At 38.3% G+C, this 24,825-nt stretch overlaps 1 protein-coding gene across 1 annotated transcript; it reads left to right on the top strand.

Moving 5' to 3' along the window:
* Positions 1–289: 289 nt before the first annotated feature.
* Positions 290–24,586, top strand: LARP1B (La ribonucleoprotein 1B). The gene is given in 20 exon segments (XM_035889043.1): positions 290–314; positions 1,255–1,316; positions 2,409–2,468; positions 6,172–6,340; positions 7,764–7,907; positions 10,327–10,470; positions 10,709–10,877; positions 14,679–14,823; positions 15,025–15,199; positions 16,004–16,176; positions 16,665–16,887; positions 16,890–16,984; positions 18,783–18,906; positions 19,657–19,868; positions 20,258–20,364; positions 20,910–21,070; positions 21,375–21,519; positions 22,745–22,854; positions 23,075–23,202; positions 24,017–24,586. Coding segments are annotated over 20 exon segments (2,784 nt in total). The 5' UTR covers positions 290–310; the 3' UTR covers positions 24,251–24,586.
* Positions 24,587–24,825: the final 239 nt, after the last annotated feature.

The raw sequence follows: 24,825 nt of genomic DNA on the forward strand, positions 1-24,825 counted from the left end.
ATGTGAAAGAGATAAGGGTTGAGGGGGTGATGTTATCCCTGTATGAAATAATAATCCACTAGTGATTTCAGTCATGTTCAATGTTTCCAGCTTGCCTTGCAATAAAATACTTAATTAGAAGTTTTAAGGAAAGGTTGTGACTGCTCCTCTATGGGAAAACACGTATTGGGAGAACAGAGCCAAGGGCTTAACAGGAGAAGTTAAGAGGTGGTTTCCTCTGTCTTAATTCTAAGCTCCAAGAAAAATTGCCTGATGGCTAGTGGGTTTTTTTCCCCTGAATTCCCAGTGCAGAAAGTAGAACACAATTGAGATGGGTAAGGAAAAACCGCATGGAATAAGAAAATTGGATTCATATGCAGAAGGGTAACTGCACACGTATTAAAGACATAGTGAGTTTAAATAGACTTCTATTTTTCAGTGTAGGTTATTGATCCTAGATAATTAGGTCCAATACTGTTGCCGTATAGGGGAGAGAGAGAGAGAATTATTTCCAGGCATTATTTTAATTCCTGGCAGATATGCTGGTAGAAGTAAGTCTCTTGCTCAGGAGATCAGATGGGATCAAGTTTAGGTCTTGACTCAGGACAGTTCTGAAAATGCATGACTGTCAGCTTTGTTGCACATGCTCATGTTTGTCATAAACATACCCATCATGGAATTTGGGCATTAAAATTTAATAGTCTTAATGTAGTTTTTGTAGCCATTTTCTCTTTTCGCCTTTCCTTATTTTTTTTCATTGCTTTGGCTTGATTATGAGCAATATGGCTAAATTTTATTTGGCATTTGAGTAATTGCTTATAAAAGGAAATTACTAGGAATTTGCAAATATGTAATCGCTTCTATGTTTTTCTTCATGCTTGCATAATGATAGATTTCATAAATTACTACTTATAAATATAGCTTCTAATAGGGTATAACTTTTTAAATGTGTTTCAGGGTCTCATTTTCTTTGCTACTTCTTAGGTTAAAATACTAGCATTTTTAGATAGTCTTGACCTTATAGCTGAGCAAATGCTTGAATACTGCTATACAGTATCCTGTACACCTCGTTTTCAAGATTATTATTAAGATTATGAATGTGAGTTTTTTTTCCAATGCCATGTACTATTAGCTACCTTATGGAAGTGTTCATTGACTTCAAAAAAGCTTTCGTGTAGTACGATACGTAGTTAAACAGAGTTGTTAAAGTATACCTTCCTTACTCTTAAAGTGCAATCTAATTCTTCCTCTGAAAACATTTTTCTTCCTTTTCAGAACTACAAAATTCCACTAAAGTTATAAAAGCAGCAAAACCCAGGACAAGGAAATGCAGCAAGGTTTGTATTTGCCAGAAGGACATTGAGCTGTGAGTTACTGGACTGATTGTGTTAGAAGTCCTGGTTTATCTAACCTGTTAAACTAAACCAGCATTTAGCTCAGCTGATAATATAGTAGGAAAATGAAATAATATCAAAGGACTATTTCTGGCTGTAAATATTCAATGTGGTAAATAGCTGATGTTACTAAAATAAAAAAGAAAGCAAGGTATTTTGAAGCTACAACCAGGAGTGTTATGTTCTGCATTGGCAATGGTTAATTTTGAAGACAGAGAAAAGTATAAAAGGGAAGTTTAAAAGTAGAAGGGGTGCTAAAGTGGTGTATGTATGAGGGATAAGGAAAGGCACTTTTGTTTAAAAAAGCGATGGGATTATATAAAAATGGGAAGGGGCTGCAAAGAAACATCACTTGAGCACAAGCGATGCTAGATTGGTTTTGGAAATCCTTTTTGCATACTATGTGATGTATGTGCTTTATGTGCTATTATAAAATTATCATTCGGACACAACAGGAGACACTGAATCCTTTTCTTGAAAAACTTAAGTTTCTAAAATTTTGTACAGCCACCCCTTTCTAGATTGAATAATACCTGTGCTCAAAGGTCTTCCAGAAGCTAAAAGGCTTTTAAGTATTAGATACCTTTAAATCACATAGGAAGCTATGTGTAAAACAACATTTAATCTGACAGTTGTTTTATGTGTGCTCAAACGTCATAAGCCCTCTTTGTTTCATACGAGAATGCAGAAAATTTTGTTTGCTTGCTGTCTTTTTTTTTGGCTGTGCCCACTTAAAATACTCTTCATGAAGGCATGCTTTAGACAGTTACACTAATTACAAGCTAAGATGTATTGGACCTTGGTTTGGATGTAACTGCAATGAATAGTTGTTTCTACACTTGCTCATATTCTGGTTTTGAAAGTTGTGTGTTTGCTTTCTGTTGTATTTCTCAGTTTTTAAAAATTGCTGCTTCTAATAATTCTGCTCAAGGGGGTAGTCTGGCCATCTGAGTCACGACTGACATGTTCCATGTTGTCTTTTTAATAAAAGGACTAAATCTAGGAAGTAGTATAAACTGTGTGTCATCTTTGCAGGCTGGTGACTTTGGTGATATCACAAACTGGCCAACACCAAGTGAAATAGCAAACAATGAAGTAAGTATCCTTTGTTATCTTTAGTGTCATTTTTTTTAAAACCGTATGGACTTCTCTGCTTAATACTGTTCCCCCCCCAGAATGTGCTTTGGGTGTTGCAGGGTTTCAGCAGAAATTTTGTCAGTAATTCAGGATACTGTTCTGTGCTTAACTGTCCATGCTGGTACTGGAATTTCTGAACCCTGCAGAAGCCCCCCCACATACACTCCGTTTATCGTTAGTGGTGTGCCATGGACATGTAGGTAAAAATATGCCATATTTACTCCACCATTTTAAAACTTGTATTTCCCTTTTCTACTTGTTGGAAAGTTTATGTGCAGGTGAGGCGGCCTTTGGGGTTGTGAACATGCTGCCCTCCCTTGTGGCTCAGAGTGCTTTGTGCAACTTGTCTTAGGACAGCTTAGTTATCCTTGCTCTTATTCCTCTGATATATTTTCCCCTTGCTGGATCTTTAGTTAACATCGGTTTCATCAAATTATCTTCCTTTTACTTTATCTCAAGCGACGAGTGCATAATATATCTTACACCTCTCTTATGCTGTTTAAAACAAGAACAGAGCACAGATTACTGCAAGCTATGAGGTGCCGTTTCATTCTTTGCTGTAGTTCTGCAGCACCTCTGTGATGCTTTTACTGTTTCCTTGGTGAGGGAAACCAGAAGATTTGGGTTCAACAATGTGCATTGTATAATTGTAAGTCTCCAAATGAAAACTGAGAGAGAGTATTAAGGTAGTTTGGCATGAATCATTTGTCCTGCGGGCTCAGTTTGTAACACCCTCCCTTCTCCCTCAACGGATCGTCATAACTTTGTTTTTTGTCAGCAACAAAACATTTTCCGATGTCTAAGCAGGCTTTTAGCATTGCAGGTCAAAATTATAGGCGTTTGTAAATTTGACACAACATTACGTTTACTGCTAGGTAGAATTTGCCTCCTCTAGTAGCTTGAGATCTACAGGATCTCAAACAAAAATCTTTGAGATTGCTAGAAGAATCTTTAAAACCTGAATAGAATATATGGCAATAAATTAATGCTCGTTCAGTTGCTCACGTACCAGTTAGAATACTTTAGTGTGTGCATATATCCCATAATGGTTTAGGATTTATACAGGATTCTTGATTTGAATTTTTTGTTTAAGTATTTGTAAGCTTCTCTGTCATCAACATTCCTGTCAGTTGATGAGCTGATGTGAATGGAAGACACTACCGCTTCAGGAGGAGGCAGTGGTGATATATTTAACAATATCATCAAGGATGCATGACTTGCATCCTAAAGCTGCTGATTTACCTGGTGGCATTAGAGAGGTGTAACTCTCAGCTGTCTGTCAGACTCCTTGCTTAGTTACTCATAAGGTTAGAAATAATTTTACTTGTGCTTTTTATACCTCAGATGCACAGCCTCTTCGTTTGCTACGGTCTAATAACTCAAAAATGCTTTTCTTGAAGATTGTCTCATCAGTTCCACTATGCAATACTTTTTGATTGTAACTTTTCAGAGACTGCTGTTGTAACATGTGAGATACAGCGCAAATAAACTCTGTCTGTAACTGTGTCCAAAAATAATGATATTTTCTATCATGTTCTGATACTCAGAGAAGGAAAGGCTCTGTTGAGCTTAGATCTGAGGGACTGAATAGCATTGAAAGGGTTAAACTTTATATCCTTTAACAATATTTGTAAATGCTAATACTGAGTTGTGACTAAGTCTAGAATATGCTTGTTTTAGCATCTCTTTTTTTTTTTTTTTTTTTTTTTTTGGAAATACTGATTTTTAGTAACCTAAGAAAACACGCACCCGGATCTTTCGCATTCTCTCTAGTACTGCAGGTCTTTAACATCTACTTGGTTATTATGTCAAATTTTGATATGACTAATGATGTCTGTACAGTACTAATCAGAGTGGCTGAGAGACACATATGTAGCATTTCATACAAATAGACACATTTGTTGTTTTCTGTCTAAAATAGTCTGCTTTAAGAGTATTTTTTAAAATACTTGGTTTACCAGATGGTCTAGATTGTATTGCATAGATTTTAATTAACCTTTTGCTGACGTGAGAATCTTAGTACACAAATAAATGTAGTGTCTGTTAAACCAAATAACATATATTTGTATTTCATCTCAAGCGATTTGTCTAAGGGAAGGCTTTGCGTTCAGATTAGTTACAGCATAGTACTGCAGTATCTACTGTATGCACTCTAGCAGATTCAAAGCAATCTTCACACCATAGGAGTTCTCTTCTGGTTTGGCAGAAACATCTCAAAGCTTAATTTTGCAGGTAGATATTATATCCGATCATCGAATGGTTTGGGTTGGAAGGGACCTTTAGAGGTCATCTAGTCCAACCTGCCCCTGCAGTGAGCAGGGACACCTTCCACTAGATCAGGTTGCTCAGAGCCCCCTCCAGCCTGACCTTGAATGTTTCTAGGGATGGGGCATCTGCCATCTCTCTGGGCAGCCCGTTCCAGTATTTCACCACTCTCATTGTGAAAAATATCTTCCTTGTGTTTAGTCTGAATCTACCCTTTTTTTTAGTTTAAAACCATTACCCCTTGTCCTATTGCAACAGGCCCTACTAAAAAGTCTGTCCCTATCTTTCTTATAAGCCCCCTTCAAGTACTGAAAAGCTGCAATGAGGTCTCCCTGCAGCCTTCTCTTTTTCCAGGCTGAACAACCCCATCTCTCTCAGCCTTTCCTCATAGGAGAGGTGCTCCAGCCCTCTGACCATTTTTATGGCCGTCCTCTGGACCTGCTCCAACAGGTCTGTGTTTTTCCTGTGCGGAGGACCCCAGAGCTGGATGCAGTGCTCCAGGTGGGGTCTCACCAGGCAGAATCCCCTCCCTCAGCCTGCTGGCCACACTGCTTTTGATGCAGCCCAGGATGCGGTTGGCTTTCTGGGCTGCGAATGCGCATTGCTGGCTCATGTCCAGCTTTTCATCCACCAAGTCCTTTTCCACAGGGCTGCTCTCAATCCCTTCATCCCCCAGCCTGTATTGATACTGATTGGAAAATATCGATACTGATTGGAAAAAAAGAAACTTCCCAATATTTGCTAAAATGCTGTTCATTTTGCCTTCTTTGAAACCTGTTATTCTGTGGGATTTCCAAGAAGTGATGATCTGCAGGATGCTGACGCTACTCAAAGGCACACAGTTCCCAGTAAATGCCGTATTCTAATGTGGGGAAAAAAAAAATCTGTAATCGTACACCTCCACATCCTCAGATCTTTGGTTCATGTTCTGATTTAGTGGAACAGAATTGTCAGAGTTAAGACCTATGGCTCCTTATAGTTTACATGAACATTTGGCATGCTGTTGAGATTGTACAGCATCATGGGAATTTCTGATTTACCATTCAGTATTCTGCAAGCATAGCTTTTTAAAGATAATCAGTCTGAACAGGAGGTACTGGTGAGCAGTTCTTCTTTTTTCCGTATAAAATAAATTTAAATTCTGAGGTGTTGAAACATGATTGTCATGCGCTCTGCAATTCTACATCTTCAGTTAGAAAACAATGAAAAACTTTGTCTAAAAATTCCTTTTATAGTCTTTCCAAGTTAGCAGAGAGTAGAACTATTTAAAATGAGACTTCACAAAACAACACAGTTCTTAAAACTCTACTGAAGAAATTTTAATAGGTAAAGGAAATCTATACCTTTTGCTATCAGCAGCTGTACTGTCAGAAATAATTACCAATATCTCTTGCAGTGTAAGAGTGTAAGTCACAGTAAGAAGCCAACAAATAGAAGAGAAAAGGAGGAGAAATCTGATCAAAAAAGCAATAATGGAATCAAGGACAACCCAGAGGCAAAGCCAGATGGTCCAGGAGATAATATTAGTGAAGATGAAGCTCAGACTAATAACCAAAGGAAAAAAGGTCAGTCTGGGCACTATGAATAATGCAGTAAGTCACTATTGATACATTGTTGTTAATTCCAGTTGGATGACTTGATGAAACTTGTTATGTTTTGCATTTTCTAGGTGATAGCAGGATATATTGCTTTCTGCTAGGAAGCTTAAAACAGGCTTCCTTTCTTAGGTTTTGGAGTGTTCTGTTGAGGCAAATAAGAATTCTGGGGAAAAAGCAGCTCACGTCCTATTGATGGTCCACGGAGCTCTGACAATTTCTGGAAGATTTTGACATGGCTCTACAAACCGTCACTGACTTTCCTATCTTTATTTCCCTAAACAGATAGTACTATGTTAATTTAACTGCATGTGTGTGTGTGTTACTGTATACACGAACACTTTAATTTCCATGTTTTACTATTCTCTTATACCTTGAAGTAATCACCTGAAAGCTAAACCAGGTTATTTATTTCCTTTTGATCCAACTTGTTACAGTAGAAATAGGAAGCAAAGCTGTATCTCATTTGGTCGATAGGCTGGAGAAACAGCTGAAAGTGTTTTAAGACATTGCTGCCAGCCATATTGTTGCTTTTGTTTCTTGCTTCCCTGCTGGTATTTCTTAAATCCTAAAGACCTTTGTTGTTTAGATTTGTTCATCTTCCAGTGTATATATTTAAAAACAAATCCTTTATTGCTTTTAATTTTTTCAGTCTAAGTGAAAATCTAAAACAAAGCATTCCACAGGTACAACTTATTCCACCCCTTCACACTCCCCACACCCCCAGCGTGGGTAACACCTTTTATGTATTTGCTTATATTTCGTAGCTACAAAGGTATGAATCCCACAATACCAGTCAAGTATAGAACAGCAAACATTATCATTAAATAAATGAGTGGATATTTTAGGCCAGCCTACAACAAAATACATCTTTGCTAATAATTTTCGATGCACATGAACAAATTAATCTGAATATCTCAAGGTAAAAATACGGTACTGCTGCTAAATTCTCAGGAAAACTTCCATGGCTTGTGATCGAAATCTTTATTTTGGCGGTTAAGTTGCTATGGTACTTTCTACCTTTATGTTTCATATACAAGTTGTGAAGTTATATAGTAAGGAATTTACCGTCTATATTTAACACTTATCTAACTATAAATTCTTGGTAATGGAGCTTACATCTAAAAATTTATTAAATAAAAAAAGCTCACCTTCATTTCATATATTTAAAGCTTAGGTAAGGTTACCTTTCAGTTTGCGAAATTCCTATTTACCGCATTTATTTTTGTTTAGTCATTAATCATATCTTAAAATTTCAATGTTAAGCTTCTCCCAGTTTTTAAACTTTGAAATTAACTGTTACTAGTTCTACAAGAGGAATTTTATAGAATCTTTTCAGGAGCTGAAACCTCAAGTAGTACCATAATTAAGAGTAATATATAAACTTTTCAAGGTAACAGGCAGAAATGGGTGCCACTTCACTTGGATGATGTAAGGTCAGACAGTCAAGAAAGACCAGGCTCTCGAACTAGCTCAAGATTTCCGCTGGAAACAAACAAGTTAATACCTCATAACAACAGACGGAATGAGACAAGAAGTAAGTAGTTTTCAATCTCTGAGTCTTTCCATTTGCGGCAAATAAAGTATAATACTACGCAAGCAGGCGTTAGATTGGCAGTTTATGTTGAAACTTGACTTTCCCTATACTAAGTAAAATCTGATGTTAATATTTGCCAATAACCAGCAAAAACTAAATAGTAAAGTTTTGTTTAAAAACTTACTGTTGGATTTTTTTGAACCTCTTCACAAATCGATCACAGTTGTGACGTCTCAGTCACTGACTATGCTGAGTAACTGAGTTTGGAAACAGTCTGTCTTTACAGCATGTGATGGTGCTCTGAATCACAGCGGCGTGTATTTTTCTCCTCATGGCTCTCTATAAGGTCTTGGGCCACAGCTTTATGATGCAGAAAGTTTGGAAATAGTCTCATAAGGTGGCTGCTCTGTCCTGCTCTACTGCTATTCCTGCAGCTTGTTGCTACCAGAGCAATTGCTTGTGGACCTACCCTTTGAACTCTGCTTTGGCAATTCTACTGATGCTGTGCATTTCTTTAAGTTCTTTAAGTTCCCTCAGTCCCCTGACCTATTTCTCAGCGTGGCCCTGCAAAAAGTTGTACTAGTGCAACAGAGGGAGAAATGCAGTACAGCCGGTACTGCTTCTGGTTCTCAGGTGTTCTGAATACAGCTTGTTAGATGGCAGAAATCTTAGGATGAGTGTAATGTTAGTTTATGTATTTGCGTTTTAAGTTTGAAAATCATAATATACATTAGAAATTTAAATGTTTGCTCATACGGTTGGACTCGATCTTAAAGGTCTTTTCCAACTTAAATGATTCTGTGATTCTATGACTATAATAGGTGTTGGATGCTGCTGAGATGGTATTTTTTTTATGAAGTCATTTTAGGAACATGGATTCACAGGTTTGATCTGGATGTCTGAGGGATGGGCAGGGGGAGGATTTTTGCTAGTGTATCACCTTCTTCAGCAATTATTCCTCAGGATGGTCAAAGGACAGGAAACTTGTACCATGAAGTCTACCTAAAGTCTCTAGTATTCAAGACCACTTTCAGTGTGAGAGAACATAAAACATCGCTTGCTCTTCAGGAACATTGGCTGTTCAAATAAAAAACTTGTTTCAGGTTTAAATACAATGCTAGCTCATGAAGGTTTTACACGTAGGATTTTTGCCACTCTGAGTGCAAAAATGAAACTGATTTGGGGAAATAGTTCAAATAATGCCTATGCATTTGGGACCTCTAAGGTTGAGGGTAGCAAGTGTGAACTCTAAGGTCCAAATTCCCAGTGAGAGACAGACATACATATTACAATATTCAGAGTCTTACTTGACAGAAAATAAAGTACAGGAACTTGAATGTATGAGCACGCATATTTTGTTGTAGAGTTCATTAAAAATAGTTGCTTGTAAAGCAAGATTTCTAATACAAACAACGAACTGTACCTTTATTCAGTCTTTGTTAAATTTAGCAAGTCTCAGTTTGATCAAGTAGGGGCTGTATCCTCAGGCATTCCCCTGACAAAGAGGTCCCCCCAGCATCTGGAAGACTATCCAATTACAACGTAAACTTTAAGCAAGGGTGACTGACTGAAGATGGAAGTCTGTCAGGGTGTTAGGAAAAGAGAACAAAATGATGTGAGAGAGGGCTTTGTTTTCTGTCATGAGTAAAGTTCTGTGGTGAGTGGAGACACAGTCCCTGGGGTCTGGTTTGGACCTGCTTGCTTTCCTTTCTTCATCTGCTTCTCTCTTGTTCTCTTTTGCTATGTGCAGGCCACGTATTGATACGAAAATGTTACATAGATTCTTATAGAGTTGTGTTAGATTTGCATATGTTCTCAAAAAGGGGTCCTTAACTTCAAAGCTCAGTTTGGGGCACAACCAGCAGAGAATAAAACGATTGCTGTTAAATGGGCAGAGTCAGGGGAGCAGTAGGCTGCTGCTTCTGGGAACAAAAGGGAGGCTCCAGAGAGCTGTTGCTGTGGAAATCCCACCCCAAGCAGGATCTTCAAGAGCTAGCAACTCTTCGTCGTAGCTCTTTCTAGATACTGGGAGTTGTCTACAGGAGGTGACTGTATTATCATGCTTGGAAGGAGAATTGCGTGACCGTTCCTTCCCATCCCAAGCAGATCATAGGTATTGTGATCCCTGAGCTGGCACCAGGGTGTCCAGTTGCTTCAGAAGCATTTGAGATTGACTGCCAGTCAAGCCCATTTACTCTTCTTCATTGCTAACAGCTTCTGCCCAGTTTGCCCACAGGCGTGGCTGGGCAAACCTTGCTGTTTGACCCTGGCAGCTTCAGGTCTCATCACCTGCTGCAGCCAGCATGACCGAGTCTGTGGATTCCCTGGGTGCAAGCCGAGAACTCTGTGTTACAAGGGATTTGTTGGCACTGTGATATTTAACTATGATTGCATGTATTATGCTTTTTTTCTCTTAAAGATTGGCGTCGTGACAGAGAGAAGAGAGATGATCATGATGAAGTGTGCAGCGTGAGAAGTGAGGGTAGCAGTGTTCGAGGGTTTTCCAGAGGCAGAGGAAGAGGACGGGGCAGAGGAAGAGGACGAGGCAGAGGAAACCCTAGAAGTATGCAAAGAAGTAGATGCTTAGCAAAAATATTAAAACTATGTTTATAATGTTACTGTTTGCATGTGAAGTAAGAGTTGTCTCGAAAAACGTATCCTGTAACTTATATTAAGTCTTTTTAAAATCAGGTGCTGAAAACCAACAGTAAAATAGCAGTGTGTACCATGCCTTAAAATATTTGTATGCTGGACTTAAGAGAAAGATGATGAAAAATATTATGTTCTCCTTTATTTTCAAGTGAACTTTGACTATTCAGTTGGTTACCAAGAACTGTATGGTGAAGGAACTGACCAAGTATTTCAACCTGAGCTTAATGCTAGCGTGATGTATTACTATGGTGATGGAACAGGAGTGCAGGTGTATTCAGTGGATGAAGCACTTCTCAAAGAATATATAAAACATCAAATGTAAGTAGATTGTTTAATGTACAAATATTTTTAGAGATCTAGTTAAGATAAAATAATTAATTTCAAACCGTGTTTAATCCTTAGTATCCATATAAAGATGGAGACTAAGGCATTTCGATTCAACGTTTCGATTTGACCATTACCAGTGTCAGTCTGAATTTATTCACTAGCGGTGTGGAAAAACTTGAGTGATGGGGGTGGATTTTAAGGAAGCTGTTCTGCATCTTGTGCTGTAGTCTGGCTCTAACTCGTATACCTGCTTTATTTATGGTACATAGTCCTCTTTTTATGTTGTCATGTAATTGAGATATGGATGTCTCTGAGCTTGTGCTTTTGAGTACTGTTGGTCTGTTTGCCTATAAAGCTCTTCTTGGGTGATGCAGCTAGACATTTCCCTTATTTGCTCTCAATTTCACTTTGAGAAGTCTTGTTAGTTTTGTTTTCAGAGTGTTTCATCTGAAACATTTAACTGAAAGAGAGTAGTTTTGCAATGATACTTGATTTTTCAATAATCTGAAATGTTTACTTTCTCGTGTACACCATTAGGCAATGAGAAACCATCTGGAAGACTGATTATCACCAGGAGACAAGTCAAAAAGGGCCTGGAAACCACTAGTTCATTTTAAAGAGACAGTTTCCACCACTGGCAGATATTTCATCTTCTGTACTTGCAACGGCATTTCTCTGCGATGCCTTTGTGGTGGTTTTTGATTGCCCTTGTATTCCATAAAGCAACTTGCTTATTTTATTCTTGCTTCTTTTGTTACAGTTGACGCAAAAGGAAGAAAAAAGCCTCTTTAAGGGCAGAAAGTATCTGGCATGTGGCTATCAACTTCAAAACTTCTATTGCAGTCTTTTTTGTTACTCTTGCTGCCAGGCCCCTATGAGACCTGACAGTGGACATGTACCCCCATGTCAGGATAATCGGCCTGCACTGTCCTCAGACAAGTGAGGGAGGAGCACAGCCACTCCACTGTTGGCCAGATTTCTGGGCATGCAGTGTAGAATCCAGACCTTCTAAGGTAGGACATGATGATGTCCCCCTCTGCTGAGAAAAATGTCAGTTACAGCATTGGTCACATCTGACTTCTGGTTATATTTGTATTTTATTTTAGCGACGAGAGGTTGGCAGGTGTCAATAGAAGACTTGGCATGGCTGGCTAACGAGAGCCATTGGTTGCTTGTCTGATATGAACTCCTAAGGCAGTTTGATTATGGAGTTTGCTTTCCATGAGAGAGAGGGAGATTCTTGAGCAGGGTTAGAATGTAACTTCACTATTTTTATGCTCCTTAAAAAAAAAAAAGTGGGTTTTTATCTATTCACTTCCTTTATCACATGAAAAATGATGGAAAAGAGACTTTATTCGTCAATTACCTATTATTATCTTCTAAATGGGGATGGTTTTGTCTGCCTTTCATAATTTAGTTATAAAATACTGAAGTATCTTGTGCCAAAGGAGGAAGTATATACAGAAAAAAGCTACGCAGAACTGTTAGGTTTCAGAGTTCCTCACGGAGTTCAAGATAAATCAGGATATATTAGAGAAGTGAGATTGGTTTGAATCCTAAGGAATGGATGAATTTTAAAACAGTTTACCTGCTTAATAGGGAAAAAATCTCAGAGACTGTGTCCAACTGATGTGTAATTACAGTAAGAAATACACTGCTATCAAGCGGTTTATGCTTGTCCCAAGAACCAGCTTGATGTATGAGAGTAATATTTGTATTACATACAGAAATATCTTTAACATTTTTAATTACAGGCTGAAGTTGTCAGTTACAGCCTGTCAGTTTCAGTGCTTAGCAGCTCCTCAGTCTGAAACATGCAGTAGAAGTCTGCTTAAAGTCCTCTTTCTTCAAAAAAAACAAATAAGTAAAAGTTCAGACATGCATCCAAGTCTGCACCAATTCAAGAATTAAGAAAAAGGACTATGAGGAAAATGAAAAAGAAAATAAAAGCTGGAGGGGGGTGTGTGTGTTTAGGTTTGTCCCTCTGCTTGGAGCAAACTTGTGCGTTGTCTTCATTTATCATTAATGGTCTTTCACATTCCTTTTTCTAGAGTGATGGACATCAAGTGAGGCAGTTTGAGACAAGTTCAGTCATTGTCCATTTCTGCTTGTGGAATTTTTAACTAGGCGAATCGTTACAAGATTTTACCTTTACTGTATGACTGTAAAGGTAACATTAGTAAAATGTTGATATATGGCTTTTGTGCTTGCTTATCTTCTAGATTGGGAGGGGAAAAGAAATGTAGCAGTTCAGAACAGTAAATGGGGATATTCTTGAAAGAAACCTTCTCTTTGTGCACAGTGGCTTCGCCGATCAAATTACTTGGCTCTGAAGAGCTTGATTCTCCGAAAGCCTTATTCTCTTCTCTGTTTGCTCTGATGTAATGGCAATGTTTTCATTTGTCGTATGTTTTATTGTCCAACTTTGAGATTTTGTATTCGTTCTGTCTTGGAGCTGAGTGTTTCATATAGAAAGCTTTTGCTTTGAATTTCTCTAGCTACCAAAATTAGAGAAAGAAATGGTATCAAGCTTCTGCTTGGGTCATTGATGGCATCAGTGTCCTCTCCTCTTGGTAATTTCCCCATGTTCCCAACTTCAGTGGAGATACTTAGCATTTTATACTTTGTTGAAATTAGAATTAACTTTATTTACATTTGCATGTGGGTTTTTTTTCTCTCAGCATTTTAATGGTCTCTTGTTCTATTTTTGCACTACCTCTATTTTTGTGTCATAGAATTTTAATTGCTCTCTACTAGAATTTTAATTGCTCTCCACTAAATATTTCACTACCTATATTTTCCTGGACCTGATGAGGAGTAGTATTTCTTGGATGTAATATGCAGAATCATGGTATGCTGTGTAAACTCTGTGAAAGGCCTAGATTTTAGTCATCATGACATTGGGGTTTTTTCCCCTGTTCTTTTTTGTAGGATGTTTTCTTGTTCCCTTGCTTTGTCTGACAGATCATGATTTGAATTCCTTACTTTTCACTAATTATAAAACACCTTGACACCCTGATTACTTCATAGAGCAGCTTCACTGTTTAAGAAGATTTGTCTTTCTCCTATTTTTGTGTCCCTTGTCTCTCTTGTTCTGTGGTATTGTCAGATTCCTGAAATGGTCCTTGTCCCTCTTTATCCACTAAACATCATCTCTTCTTTTAGACTTTACCTTTCTCCATGAACTGTTGTGCCTTTTGGTACAGTTTCATGACAAATACAACATTACTGTTTTTGTTTTCTCATCTTCCCACAAGCATGCTTGAAGTAATGATTCAGAGTACGTATATGTGCCTCAACACTCAGATAGGATACTTAAACCTTCTAATGTACTGGAAACTGGGAAAAGAAAAGATACAGTTCAGGATGAAGGTGCACTGATACTGCTGTGTGGGAAATAACTTATGCCCTGACTGTAAGCAGTAGTTGTCCTTCATCTAGATGGAGGCTAAGAGAATGTTGTTTCCTTCTGTTCATGTAAGTAATAAGGGAGGGGATGGGTGAAAGAAAAATGGAGCATAGTTTTTCCATGTGCAGTTCATGTATGCAAATGTAACACGGCTTTCATTTCTGCCCCTGTGTCCTGGATCATAAGTCTGTCTTAACGTGTTGAGCGTGCATGCTGTTCTGTAAGTCTTGCTTATAATGATACACCTGTTGAAAGAACGATTTTTTTGCTGACAAAGCACGGTCTGTTTTTAATGGAAGACTTTAACGAGGAATATCAAAGTTGCTATCTTAGGATTTTCTTTAACCTACAGTAGGCTCACATTTGTATGTTTCTTTCTGCAGTGAGTATTATTTCAGCACAGAAAATTTGGAAAGAGACTTCTTTCTGAGGAGAAAGATGGACCAACAAGGATTTCTGCCTGTTTCATTGATTGCTAGCTTCCGTCGCATGCAAGCTCTGACTACAAATGCTGCACTCATTTTGGAGGTAAAATAATTCAGCAGAAAGTTGCTTGGTGAATTTTGTACTGCCATTTAAACTCAGTGCTGTGAAGTTAAGAAAGATTCCTGTTTGCAATGACAAGGTTTTTATAAAGAGGCTATAAATGGCAAAGTATGTGGGTTTTTTCTTTTTTGGGTGGTGCTGGATATGTAAGGTTTTTAAAATTATAATACGCTTGTCACGCAGGCCCTAAAGGACAGTACAGAAGTTGAAACTGTGGATCAGAGGATAAGAAAAAGGGTTGATCCAGAAAAGTGGCCAATTCCAGGTCCTCCTCCATGCAGTCTGCCACCAACTGATTTTTCTCAGCTCATCAATTGTCCAGAATTCATACCAGGCCAAATTTTTGGCTCACATACTGGTAAAGGATTTATTTTACAGAAACATAAGTTTAGGACTTGTCTGTCTAGCTTAGGAAGTTTGCCTCTTGATACTGATTTCATAATAGAAGCTGTACATTTTGTAATGGTTTATTCCGCTGATACGCCTGTCAGCCTTGCAGTTGCCAAGTCACATGGCTGGCACGGCTGATGTGGTGATAAAAATGTCTTGTGTGTTACGGCTGTGACCATTCTCCAGAATATAGCATGGTGGACTACAGTCCTTTAGCAGCAATAGTAATCTTAAGTTAGTCATGAAATCTGCTTCATTTCGGTAGCAGATGAAAGTCAACTCCTTATTTGGTGCATCCTGGTTTTGGCTGGGGATCTCATTCACATTATTAATAGGGAGATGGCTTTGTTCGCTGACAACCCTTGGCAAGGAAGTCCTTTTACTCAAACATTGGCTGGAATTAAATGAGAAGAATGAAGACTGAGTTTAGGCACCCATCCATAGAGCTAGAGGATGGTGTGGAGAAAACATGTTCCTAATGATGCTGCTCTTGTTTTTTGAATAACACATCATTTCTCTCAGACTGTTAGGAACTTTCCTTGTAAATAAGTTGCTAGAATTGATCGTTTTCCTAAAATGTTGAGTGAACTGTGGAAAGCTGTCTCCCAAAAATGAAAAGAAATTCTGCTAATCAGTGTTATATTTAACCAGAGAGGTTGGAAAATGGTAGGTGCAGTTAAAAGACTAGTGAAACAATTAAAAACTGAACAGAACAAAAAATAAAACCAAGACAGCACGCAGCAGGAACTGAACTACTGTTTTCTGCTACTAGAGTCTGCACCAAGTTCTCCAAGAATGGGGAGCCCGCTGAGTCCAAAGGAAAACACTGAAACGAGTAATTTTCAGACAATGTCTAAAGGATTGTCCACAAGTTTACCTGATTTGGACTCTGAACCTTGGATAGAAGTGAAGAAGAGGCATCACGCATCCACGGTCAAACTAAAGGTAAAATCAAAAACCTTTAAGTTGTGTTTGAATAAACAAATGCAAAACCTGCCAACTTTCAGGTTATACCGTAAAACAAGATGTTTCACAACGTATATGATGCTTGATAATGCAATACAGTTAATGTGCGTACTTTTCACTCTAACCAGACCTAGGATAACTAAGTCCATTTAGAATCCTGCTCCAAAGCTCACTAAAATGAAAAGGAAATACTGGTTTGGTTTTGTTTGGTTGGTTTTTTTTCAGTTGGGGGACAGTTGTACCTGATGATTATTGAAAAATGTATTGTAATGTGCATTGAGAATTGTTCTAAAAGCTTATGGCAGAATTATTTAGAGCAGTAATTTACTCAATAAACATCTGAAAGCGGCTGTATTTTTTCTAATTCCCATACATTTATTCACTGAAAATGTTCTGTCATGTTCTATTTGTCTCCCATTTGGATAATCACTGTCCAAATATAAAATGCATCACCTTTTCCAACTTAGGAAAGTGTTCCTATAGCTGATCAAACATCAGATCAACAGCAGCCACCCCCACCTCCAGAGGAACAAGAACAAGAAGAACTTGATTTTTTGTTCGATGAAGAGATGGAACAAATTCAGGGTCGGAAGAATAAATTTACTGATTGGTCAGACAGCGATTCAGATTATGAAATTGATGATCAGGACATAAACAAGATTTTGATTGTAACACAGACACCACCATATATGAGACATCAGAACTTGCTAAGGTTATTAATGATGGCTTATACTACTATGAACAGGATTTGTGGATGGAGCAGAGTGAAAATGACACTATGATGAAGGTAAATCTTCATTTTCTGACCTGAAAACCATGCCTTTTCAAACAGTTCCAAAATGAACTTCAGCCATCTGCTATGTAATTGTAAAATGCTACGCTTCCTTGAAAGAAAAGTGACAGTAGTTGAATTTATAGGTTTATTAAATTCTCTTTATTTTGATGTTAATGTGAACGGTTGAAAGCAAAACCAATGATTTTTTTTGTTGTGTCACAGATTTGACCAAAACCATTGAATGAATATTTTTTAGAATGATTTTTAACATTTTGGAGATGGTTCAACTTTTCCAGTGTTTTCTTGTTGAGTATAAATATATTCAACATATGTGAATATATTCAAGCCATTCTATGAATAACTTGTTTCATAACACTTGCAAACCCCTGCCACAGGGGAAGGGGGGGCACATTTCTGAGGGAGAAAGGTAATACAGTCATTTTGAGGTAGTTTTATATTAAGGTTCTGTTTACCTTGTAGCTTGTTAAAATGATAGCTCTGTGAGCAAATAAAACGTTGGATTGCACACCTTATTTTACTATAGAAACCCTTCTGTTTCCTAGCCTGTGCATGGGCCCCTGTCTTTGGGGATTTTAAAACTTCAGAAGGAGATTGTCAGCTGTGTGATTTATTTTATTCATTTTTAAATTATTTTTTTAAGAATACACTAAGCAGCTGTAAAATTACAGATCAGTTGAACACCAGCACTTCATAGGCAGAGGACAGCTCAGCACGCTGCAGTCCTCTCGCTTTACTGCTCTTGGTTTATTAAGAAACCCCTTTGTTGTTGTGAGCGAGCCCAGCGAGTGGCACATCTGTAGACAGTCCCACTGTATCACTAGCAGGTATTTTGTGTACAGAAACACCAAGTTCCCTAAACGCTTAAGTGGTGAGGGGAAGGAGCTTTTTTTTTTTCTGTGCACAAGGGCAAAGGTGTGTTGGGCAATGGGGGAGAAGGGGAAAATTAGCGGAAAGGACAAATGGAGCATGTGGGTACAAAAATGAGCTGACAAAGAGAAATGAATATTGAGAATAAGAGCAAGAATTAAAGGTAAAATTTGGAATATGGAAATTTTATTACAAAGGAAATGGACCAAGAAAATGAGCAAACTGGAAGAGAACAGTGAGAAATAGCACATAGCAAGAGAAAATATTTTCTTTTATCTTGTTGTTACCTTCCTGACAATGATTCAAACAAGATTTTTCACACGCAGCATGCACACAGACACATCCCACCTCACCTTCAGCTGAGTAGGGGCATGAGTGATTTGAGATGCTGCCTTGCAAAATCCTGTCCTTTTGCAGTTTAAGCTACCAGTCCAAAAAAAAAAAAATCTGAACAATTCCTTTACAAATACTGGCTTTTCTTTAGATGGACTGAGGAATGTAGCAGCCTTTTCCACTCCTCTAAATTGCTAGGACCTTTCTTGGCGCAATTATTGCAGAAGAAGGATGGTTTGGGGCTTGGCAAAGGGCAGGATCTCAGTTATTTCTATTCCTTGTTTGTCTGTGAAAATTCACATACAGATGACCTTACCTGCCTCCATTCTCCCATTTGTTGGCATAACAGTTTCTTCTAGCTAGTGCAGCGTGAGCTGTATTAGATGATGTACAGTGTTCACTGCAACTTTTTTGCAATGTCTGCTGGAGATTCCTTCCATCTTCCTTAAAAGAAATCTGTACTGGCTGTGTATGCGTAGTTGTGTGTCAATTCTGGCTTGCTTATTTTCTCTTTTATGATATTCACCTGTTTCTCAGGATGATAGCCATTATTGTGCTTTGCGTTTACAATTTGCTTTCTCTAATTCAGCAAGAGATAGAGAACTTTAAGAAGCTAAATCTCATTAGTAAGGAAGAATTTGATAATCTTGCACCAGAACCAATTGCTGATCCAACCCAAGAAGTTCCTTCAGGACCTCCAGGGTTACAGAAAGGTAAGTAATGCGTATTTGGCTTTAGAATCTCTGTAATAAAGAACAATTTTGTAGGAGTGTTAACTCTTTCTGCCTGTGTAATATTTTAACTTTGGTTCAGTCAGCAGATATGAGCACCAACAAGGCAGTGTTCTATTTCATTGTCACCATATACCAACCTCAGGTGCTTTTTGTGTAACTTGGCATTTACAATGTGTAAAGTAATAGCTACTGATGTTGTGAAACACTTCGTAGAAATCAGTATTTTTATGGGAAATGGGGATAGAATGAAGTGAGATTAGGAGAATTTTCTACTTTTGTCATAACCTTCCTGAGAAGTCACAACATCCAAATCTTATCTTTCGAGGTATATGTGATATAGTAGTAATAGTAACATTTACCGGATACATGCTAAAAGCATCTTTGAAGTAGTTGAAGAAAACCACCTCACCAAAAAGTGAGAATGTGGTTACACTTTCACCAGTGTTTATTTTCCATTACTCTGCTAGCATAGATACGCAAGAACAAGCAGGTAAAAAAGAAGTGGGTTTAAATTTTCTAGCAAAGATATGCTTGAAACATTATTTCATCGTTTTGAGCACTTTGTACTGCTCCTCTGCCAAGTGCTTTTGTTAATTTGATTATCCTTTGGGGATGATGTAGTTCACTTGAAATGAAACAGGCCTTTAAGATACTGGATTCTAGGGGAGCTTAGGCTTTGAAATCCTAAGTTTCTTTTGAAAACGAGTGTTTTCTCCTTCCTGCCTACAGACTTAGCAGAAGAGCTAACTTGTAATTTGTTAAGTAGTGAAGTACCTCCAACAGCAGCAATAGCTCGATCACTGCCAACAGCAGTTCCAGATTCCCCCTGTGTTCGTCCTGGCTTCACCCCGCAAACACCTCGCACCCCAAGGCTACAGGATCCCAACAAAACACCCAGATTCTACCCTGTCGTTAAAGAAGCACGATCCACTGACGTAAAGGTAAGTAGGAAGATGGAATTTTTTTTTAAACCAGAAAAAGCCTATAAAACTCATGTCTGTGCACACAATTTAACAAGAATGAAAAGGCAAAAAATGAAAAACTTGGGTTTTGTTTATCTTAAAAATATTTACTGTATTCATTCTTTTTTATTTCTACAAAATGGTTTCCGAGTTTTCTCTGTAACATTTCTTAAAAGTCCTTACTGAAGAAGTGTAATGTTTAAAGATTTCTAATTCGTTACATAAGACTAATCTTTAGGTTATGAAACTGGAGCGTTGTGACTTTATTATGTATTAGATAAAACAAAGTTCTAAAAATTGTATATTCTAAGAGGGAGAGGATGAGTGAAATCAAATTAGGGAAATAACTACTTCATTTACTTTCTCAGACTCCAAGAAAAAGAAAAACCCGACACAGTACAAATCCTCCCTTAGAATGCCATGTTGGTTGGGTGATGGATTCCAGAGACCACAGGCCAAGAACTGCCTCTCTAAGGTAAATTCTATTTTGTGTTGTAGAAAACTTGTTTGCTGTGTCATTAGGTCTCACTGCTAACAGAGAAATAGGCTGTGATAAGAGACTATTTATAAATACAGTGGAAGCAAGAAAAGAGTGATCAAGAAAGACAAAAACATAAAATAGAAGGCTATGCGGAAGTAAGCTAGCTAGACTGACTACGTTCACAACGTTATTTCTTGATCCGTACATAGCAGCAGTAGTATTACTTGGAAGTACTGATGTTCACTTCAGTGGTTTTGCCTTTAAGTGGTCATTTAAAATTGAGCATTACAGTAATGCTTAATTATTGTCATCCAAAACTGCCTGTTTTTTGACATAATTAGTTAATTTTGACATAATTTTGACAAATTCTTGAGGTGTGCCCGAATACAGATGACTGGCACCCCAGGCATGCATTGTAGCGGTCATCAGGTGACTACTATTCTTACAGCTCTTGCGTAGATCGGGATGGTTGAAAACTGATTCTGTAGAAAAGCACTATCTATAGGACAGAAATATGTTTGTGTGTTTCTTTTCTTCAGTAGTTCCAATGCTTCGCCTTCAGAAGGAGCTCCACTAGCAGGAAATTATGGGTGTACCCCAAATTCTCTTCCAAAATTTCAGCATCCTTCTCATGAACTGTTAAAGGAAAATGGCTTCACTCAACAGGTTTACCACAAATATCGTCGAAGGTGTCTAATGGGTAAGCTGCTAAATGTGCTTCCTGAAATTTTAGGTGGAAGTTACCGGATGTCATCTGAAACCAGTTGTCTCCACATTGGGAAAAGAAAGCAAAATTTATTTGATCTTTCTATTTTATGAATTCTGCTTGCCATTTAACTTTACATTCCCTGACAAAAAAACTTACCCTCAAATTTAAACTTAAGTTACTGGAAGATGTGGGAGTGCATATTACTAATGGAGAAGCACTTCAAAAAATATTCTGCTGAAAAACTAAAAACATCTTTTTTTTTTTCTTTTCCCCCCTTTCTTTTTTTTTCTTCCAGAGAGGAAACGGTTGGGAATTGGCCAGTCCCAAGAAATGAACACACTTTTTCGTTTCTGGTCCTTTTTTCTGAGAGATCACTTTAACAAGAAAATGTATGAAGAATTCAAGCAGCTTGCTCTAGATGATGCAGAAGAACACTACAGGTATTTGCTTTTTCTTGGAAGTTAAAAACTGTTGAGGTCTTACCATTCGTTTTAATGACACTGACGTTTCCTGAGGTGAACGTTTTTAGTATTGGCTTTGACTTTTTGTAAATCTTTAAAATAACTTACACAGCCTGCTATTTTAATACTAAAAAACTGTTTGTATGCATGTGTGCTTTGCAGATAAATAGCTAAACGTGCAGCATTTCCTGACTTACAGGATTCTGTAGAATTCAGGACCGACTGCAACTTGTTGACCGTGATAAGTCAGCCCTGTACTTACTAACACTCACAAGATTCTTCCTTCCATAGGTGACATTCTTAACCTTGGTCAACTTGTTCAAACTGCTTCATGCCTTCCAAAAAGCGGAAAGTGCTGCTGCCCCTTTAGCTCTTTGATGATATTTGCTTTCACCCAGTTCCCCCACCTCTATTTCTCTTGGCCAAAGAGGCAAGATAGCCCCACATTTTGAATGCCAAGTGAGGACGTATTGGCTATGGAAATCCTGAAGTTTGGATACGTTGTCTGAGACTGCAGAGTGATAGTCCCTGGGGTGCAAAGGTGGCTTTAATAATACCTTGTCTCCCCGCTTGGAGCTTACTTCATGCTCTGTGATGATCCAAGGATACATTTACCAGGGGAAACTTCAGAAGGCTCTTAAGGGGACTAAGGTGGCAGCAGATGAATGTGGGGCAGAAGGAGGTCCCAGCTATCTAGAGGCCCAAGGCAACTCTGGTGACAGCGTGGCAGCCAAAGCCAGAGTGTTAACTAAACACTGAGCCAGTAAAACCTGGCACTGGGTTGTGCGGGAGCTGAAAGACCAGCGAGTCCTGCCCTACACATCGGGTTTTGTGCTGACGGTGGGTTAGGCTGACTTTTGGTCCGACACACCATGGTTGGTTTTATGTTGAAACTGTTCATAGAAACATACTGAAAACGTGAAAGCGCTAGTCTCCATTTTTGTGAACTACAGACACTATACATGCATACAAGTTGAAACCATGGGATAAACCTGATTTCCTAAGTCAGTTTTAATTATTTGGGAAGAGGTTTCGGAACAACAGGTCAATTAAAATTGATGCCGAAAAGGAAGTGGTTTTTATGAGAAGAGTAAAATGAGACTCTGGCATTTACTGAAATGCAAGGAGGGAGTGAAAACTTGCATCCTTGTGAGGAATGAGGAGCGAATGTTTAAGATTTTCGTACCTCTTTGTTCTGTTACAGGTATGGATTGGAATGCTTGTTTAGATTTTACAGCTACGGCCTAGAAAAGAAATTCAGACAAGAAATATTCAAGGATTTCCAAGAAGAAACAAAGAGAGACTATGAAGCTGGTAATTATTATAGGCCAGTCACTGCTCACAGGGGGGTAACCTTAGTTGGGAGATAATCCCAGTTCCTTGGCACTGACTTCTTAACTAACCCAAGAGCAGCTTTTGTTCATGTTCCTTTTATCTTACAGTTCTCTTAAAGGTATCGTTACCAGTGAATAATTAAGCTTTTAATTAAATCTGACCTTTGTGAATTGGTAAAATTATCTTTTTCCACTATTAGGTCAGCTGTACGGACTGGAAAAATTTTGGGCTTACCTAAAATACTCTCAGCACAAGACTCCAGCCATTGACCCCAAACTGCAAGAATACCTTAGTAAATTTAAGAGACTGGAGGACTTCAGAGTGGATGTGAGTTTCAATACCTATTTTAAATAAACATTTGGTGTTCAGATATTTTTATTGCAAAGTAAACTGAGGACAGTACTTTGTTTCCCAAAAAGGCAGCTTTACAAATCCTGTCAATGACTAGAAGAAGCATTATTAAACAAAAATTAAATGCAAATGAAAAATGCGTTTTTATTCTAGACATTCTTTTTTGAGCCGAAGTAGGGTGCTGAGGTGTGGGGGCTAAAATGTGAAAAGCGTCGATCCGTTTTTGTTGTGTAATGAAATAAATAGCAAAAAAATAGCTTATTTGTCATCTGGTAAGACTGATGACTCCTATGCCGTTGAAGAATTTGGCAAAGGAATTAATGTCCAGTGGGCATTTCTTAATGAACCGTGACAGGCATTGTCCTTGCTGACACTTCGTGTGCCAAAGCAATGTAGCCTTCCTGGAAGAATGCTGAATTCTTTAACTGTGTGATTCCAGAGGATAGTGCTGCCGTGCTCTTCATAACTGGGTTACGGTGCACTACGTTACCGTCATCCTCTATAATCCTCTGTTCTCTAGGAGCTGTGGCAAACATTTGGGCAGCGACGATTACATAATGCTGTAAGAGTGTTTAAAGTCCCGAGTACGTCATGAGCTTGTATTTCTAGCTACACGGCCCGGAAAGCTTTGGAATATCATCAGGGAGTTGTGAATAACTTAAGATTACTAGGCCTAACTAAGGGCCTAATTATGGAACGCTCTGTCTTGTCTGATCCTTTAAGTATATGAAAATGCAAATACCTGGCCTTACAGAAGAACGTTTAACAGGTTGCCAATGTTTACTTTCAGCCTCCCATTAGTGAAGAATCTGGCAGAAAGAGAGCAGTTGCTGCCACAGGTGAGGATTCAGATCATCGCAGACATCGCTCTAATTCTTCTAAAACACTTGTTACGGCTAAACCCACGGCTGCCTGTCAGTCCCAGGCACTGGGAAACGTTACTGGTGGGAATACTGTGCAAGTGTCCATAGGCCGTAACAGTGCTGCCACAAAACCTATAGAAAGTGATGTACCGGAAAAATAGACTTCAGAAGAGCTTGCGCCCTTGAGAATCAACTTCTACATCACTTTTTTTAATTTGGAGATCTTCAAGGCAAGCCAATCTAATACGTGATTAAAAATGTATGGGAAGACAAAGGATTGGATTCTCTTTTTCACAGGATTTAGTTCCAAAACACTTGCCCTAGGAGAGTTGCTCTTGGGTTTGGGATCATCGGAAGGATCCTAGGGAAGATTCTTTGGCTTCAGTATTGCTTTTCCTCAAGCTTTTGTTTACAAAGAACTGCATTCCTTGCATATGCAAAAAAATACTTTGGGGATGCCTTACATTTCAGCTCATATTTCTTAAAAAAAAAAAAAAGGTATGATACACCCATGTTATTTACTGTGCTTTCTTTACCCAGATTTTCCCATTATTTGTATTTTACCAAAGCAAAAAAGATTAAGTTATATGTAGAATTTTAAATGTAAAGGAAGGATCGATGTGATGGGTTTGCTCTTGAATCTAACTATCAAGAAGTGTGTTTCTGTGCAAAAGCACACTCGAGAAAGTGCAGCTATGTATGAAATGGCATTTCTCGACCCTATTTAAAGACATAG

This window comes from Egretta garzetta, unplaced genomic scaffold (genome assembly GCF_000687185.1).
Source record: "Egretta garzetta isolate BGI_Z169 unplaced genomic scaffold, ASM68718v1 scaffold542, whole genome shotgun sequence".
NCBI classification, from domain to species: Eukaryota; Metazoa; Chordata; class Aves; order Pelecaniformes; family Ardeidae; genus Egretta; species Egretta garzetta.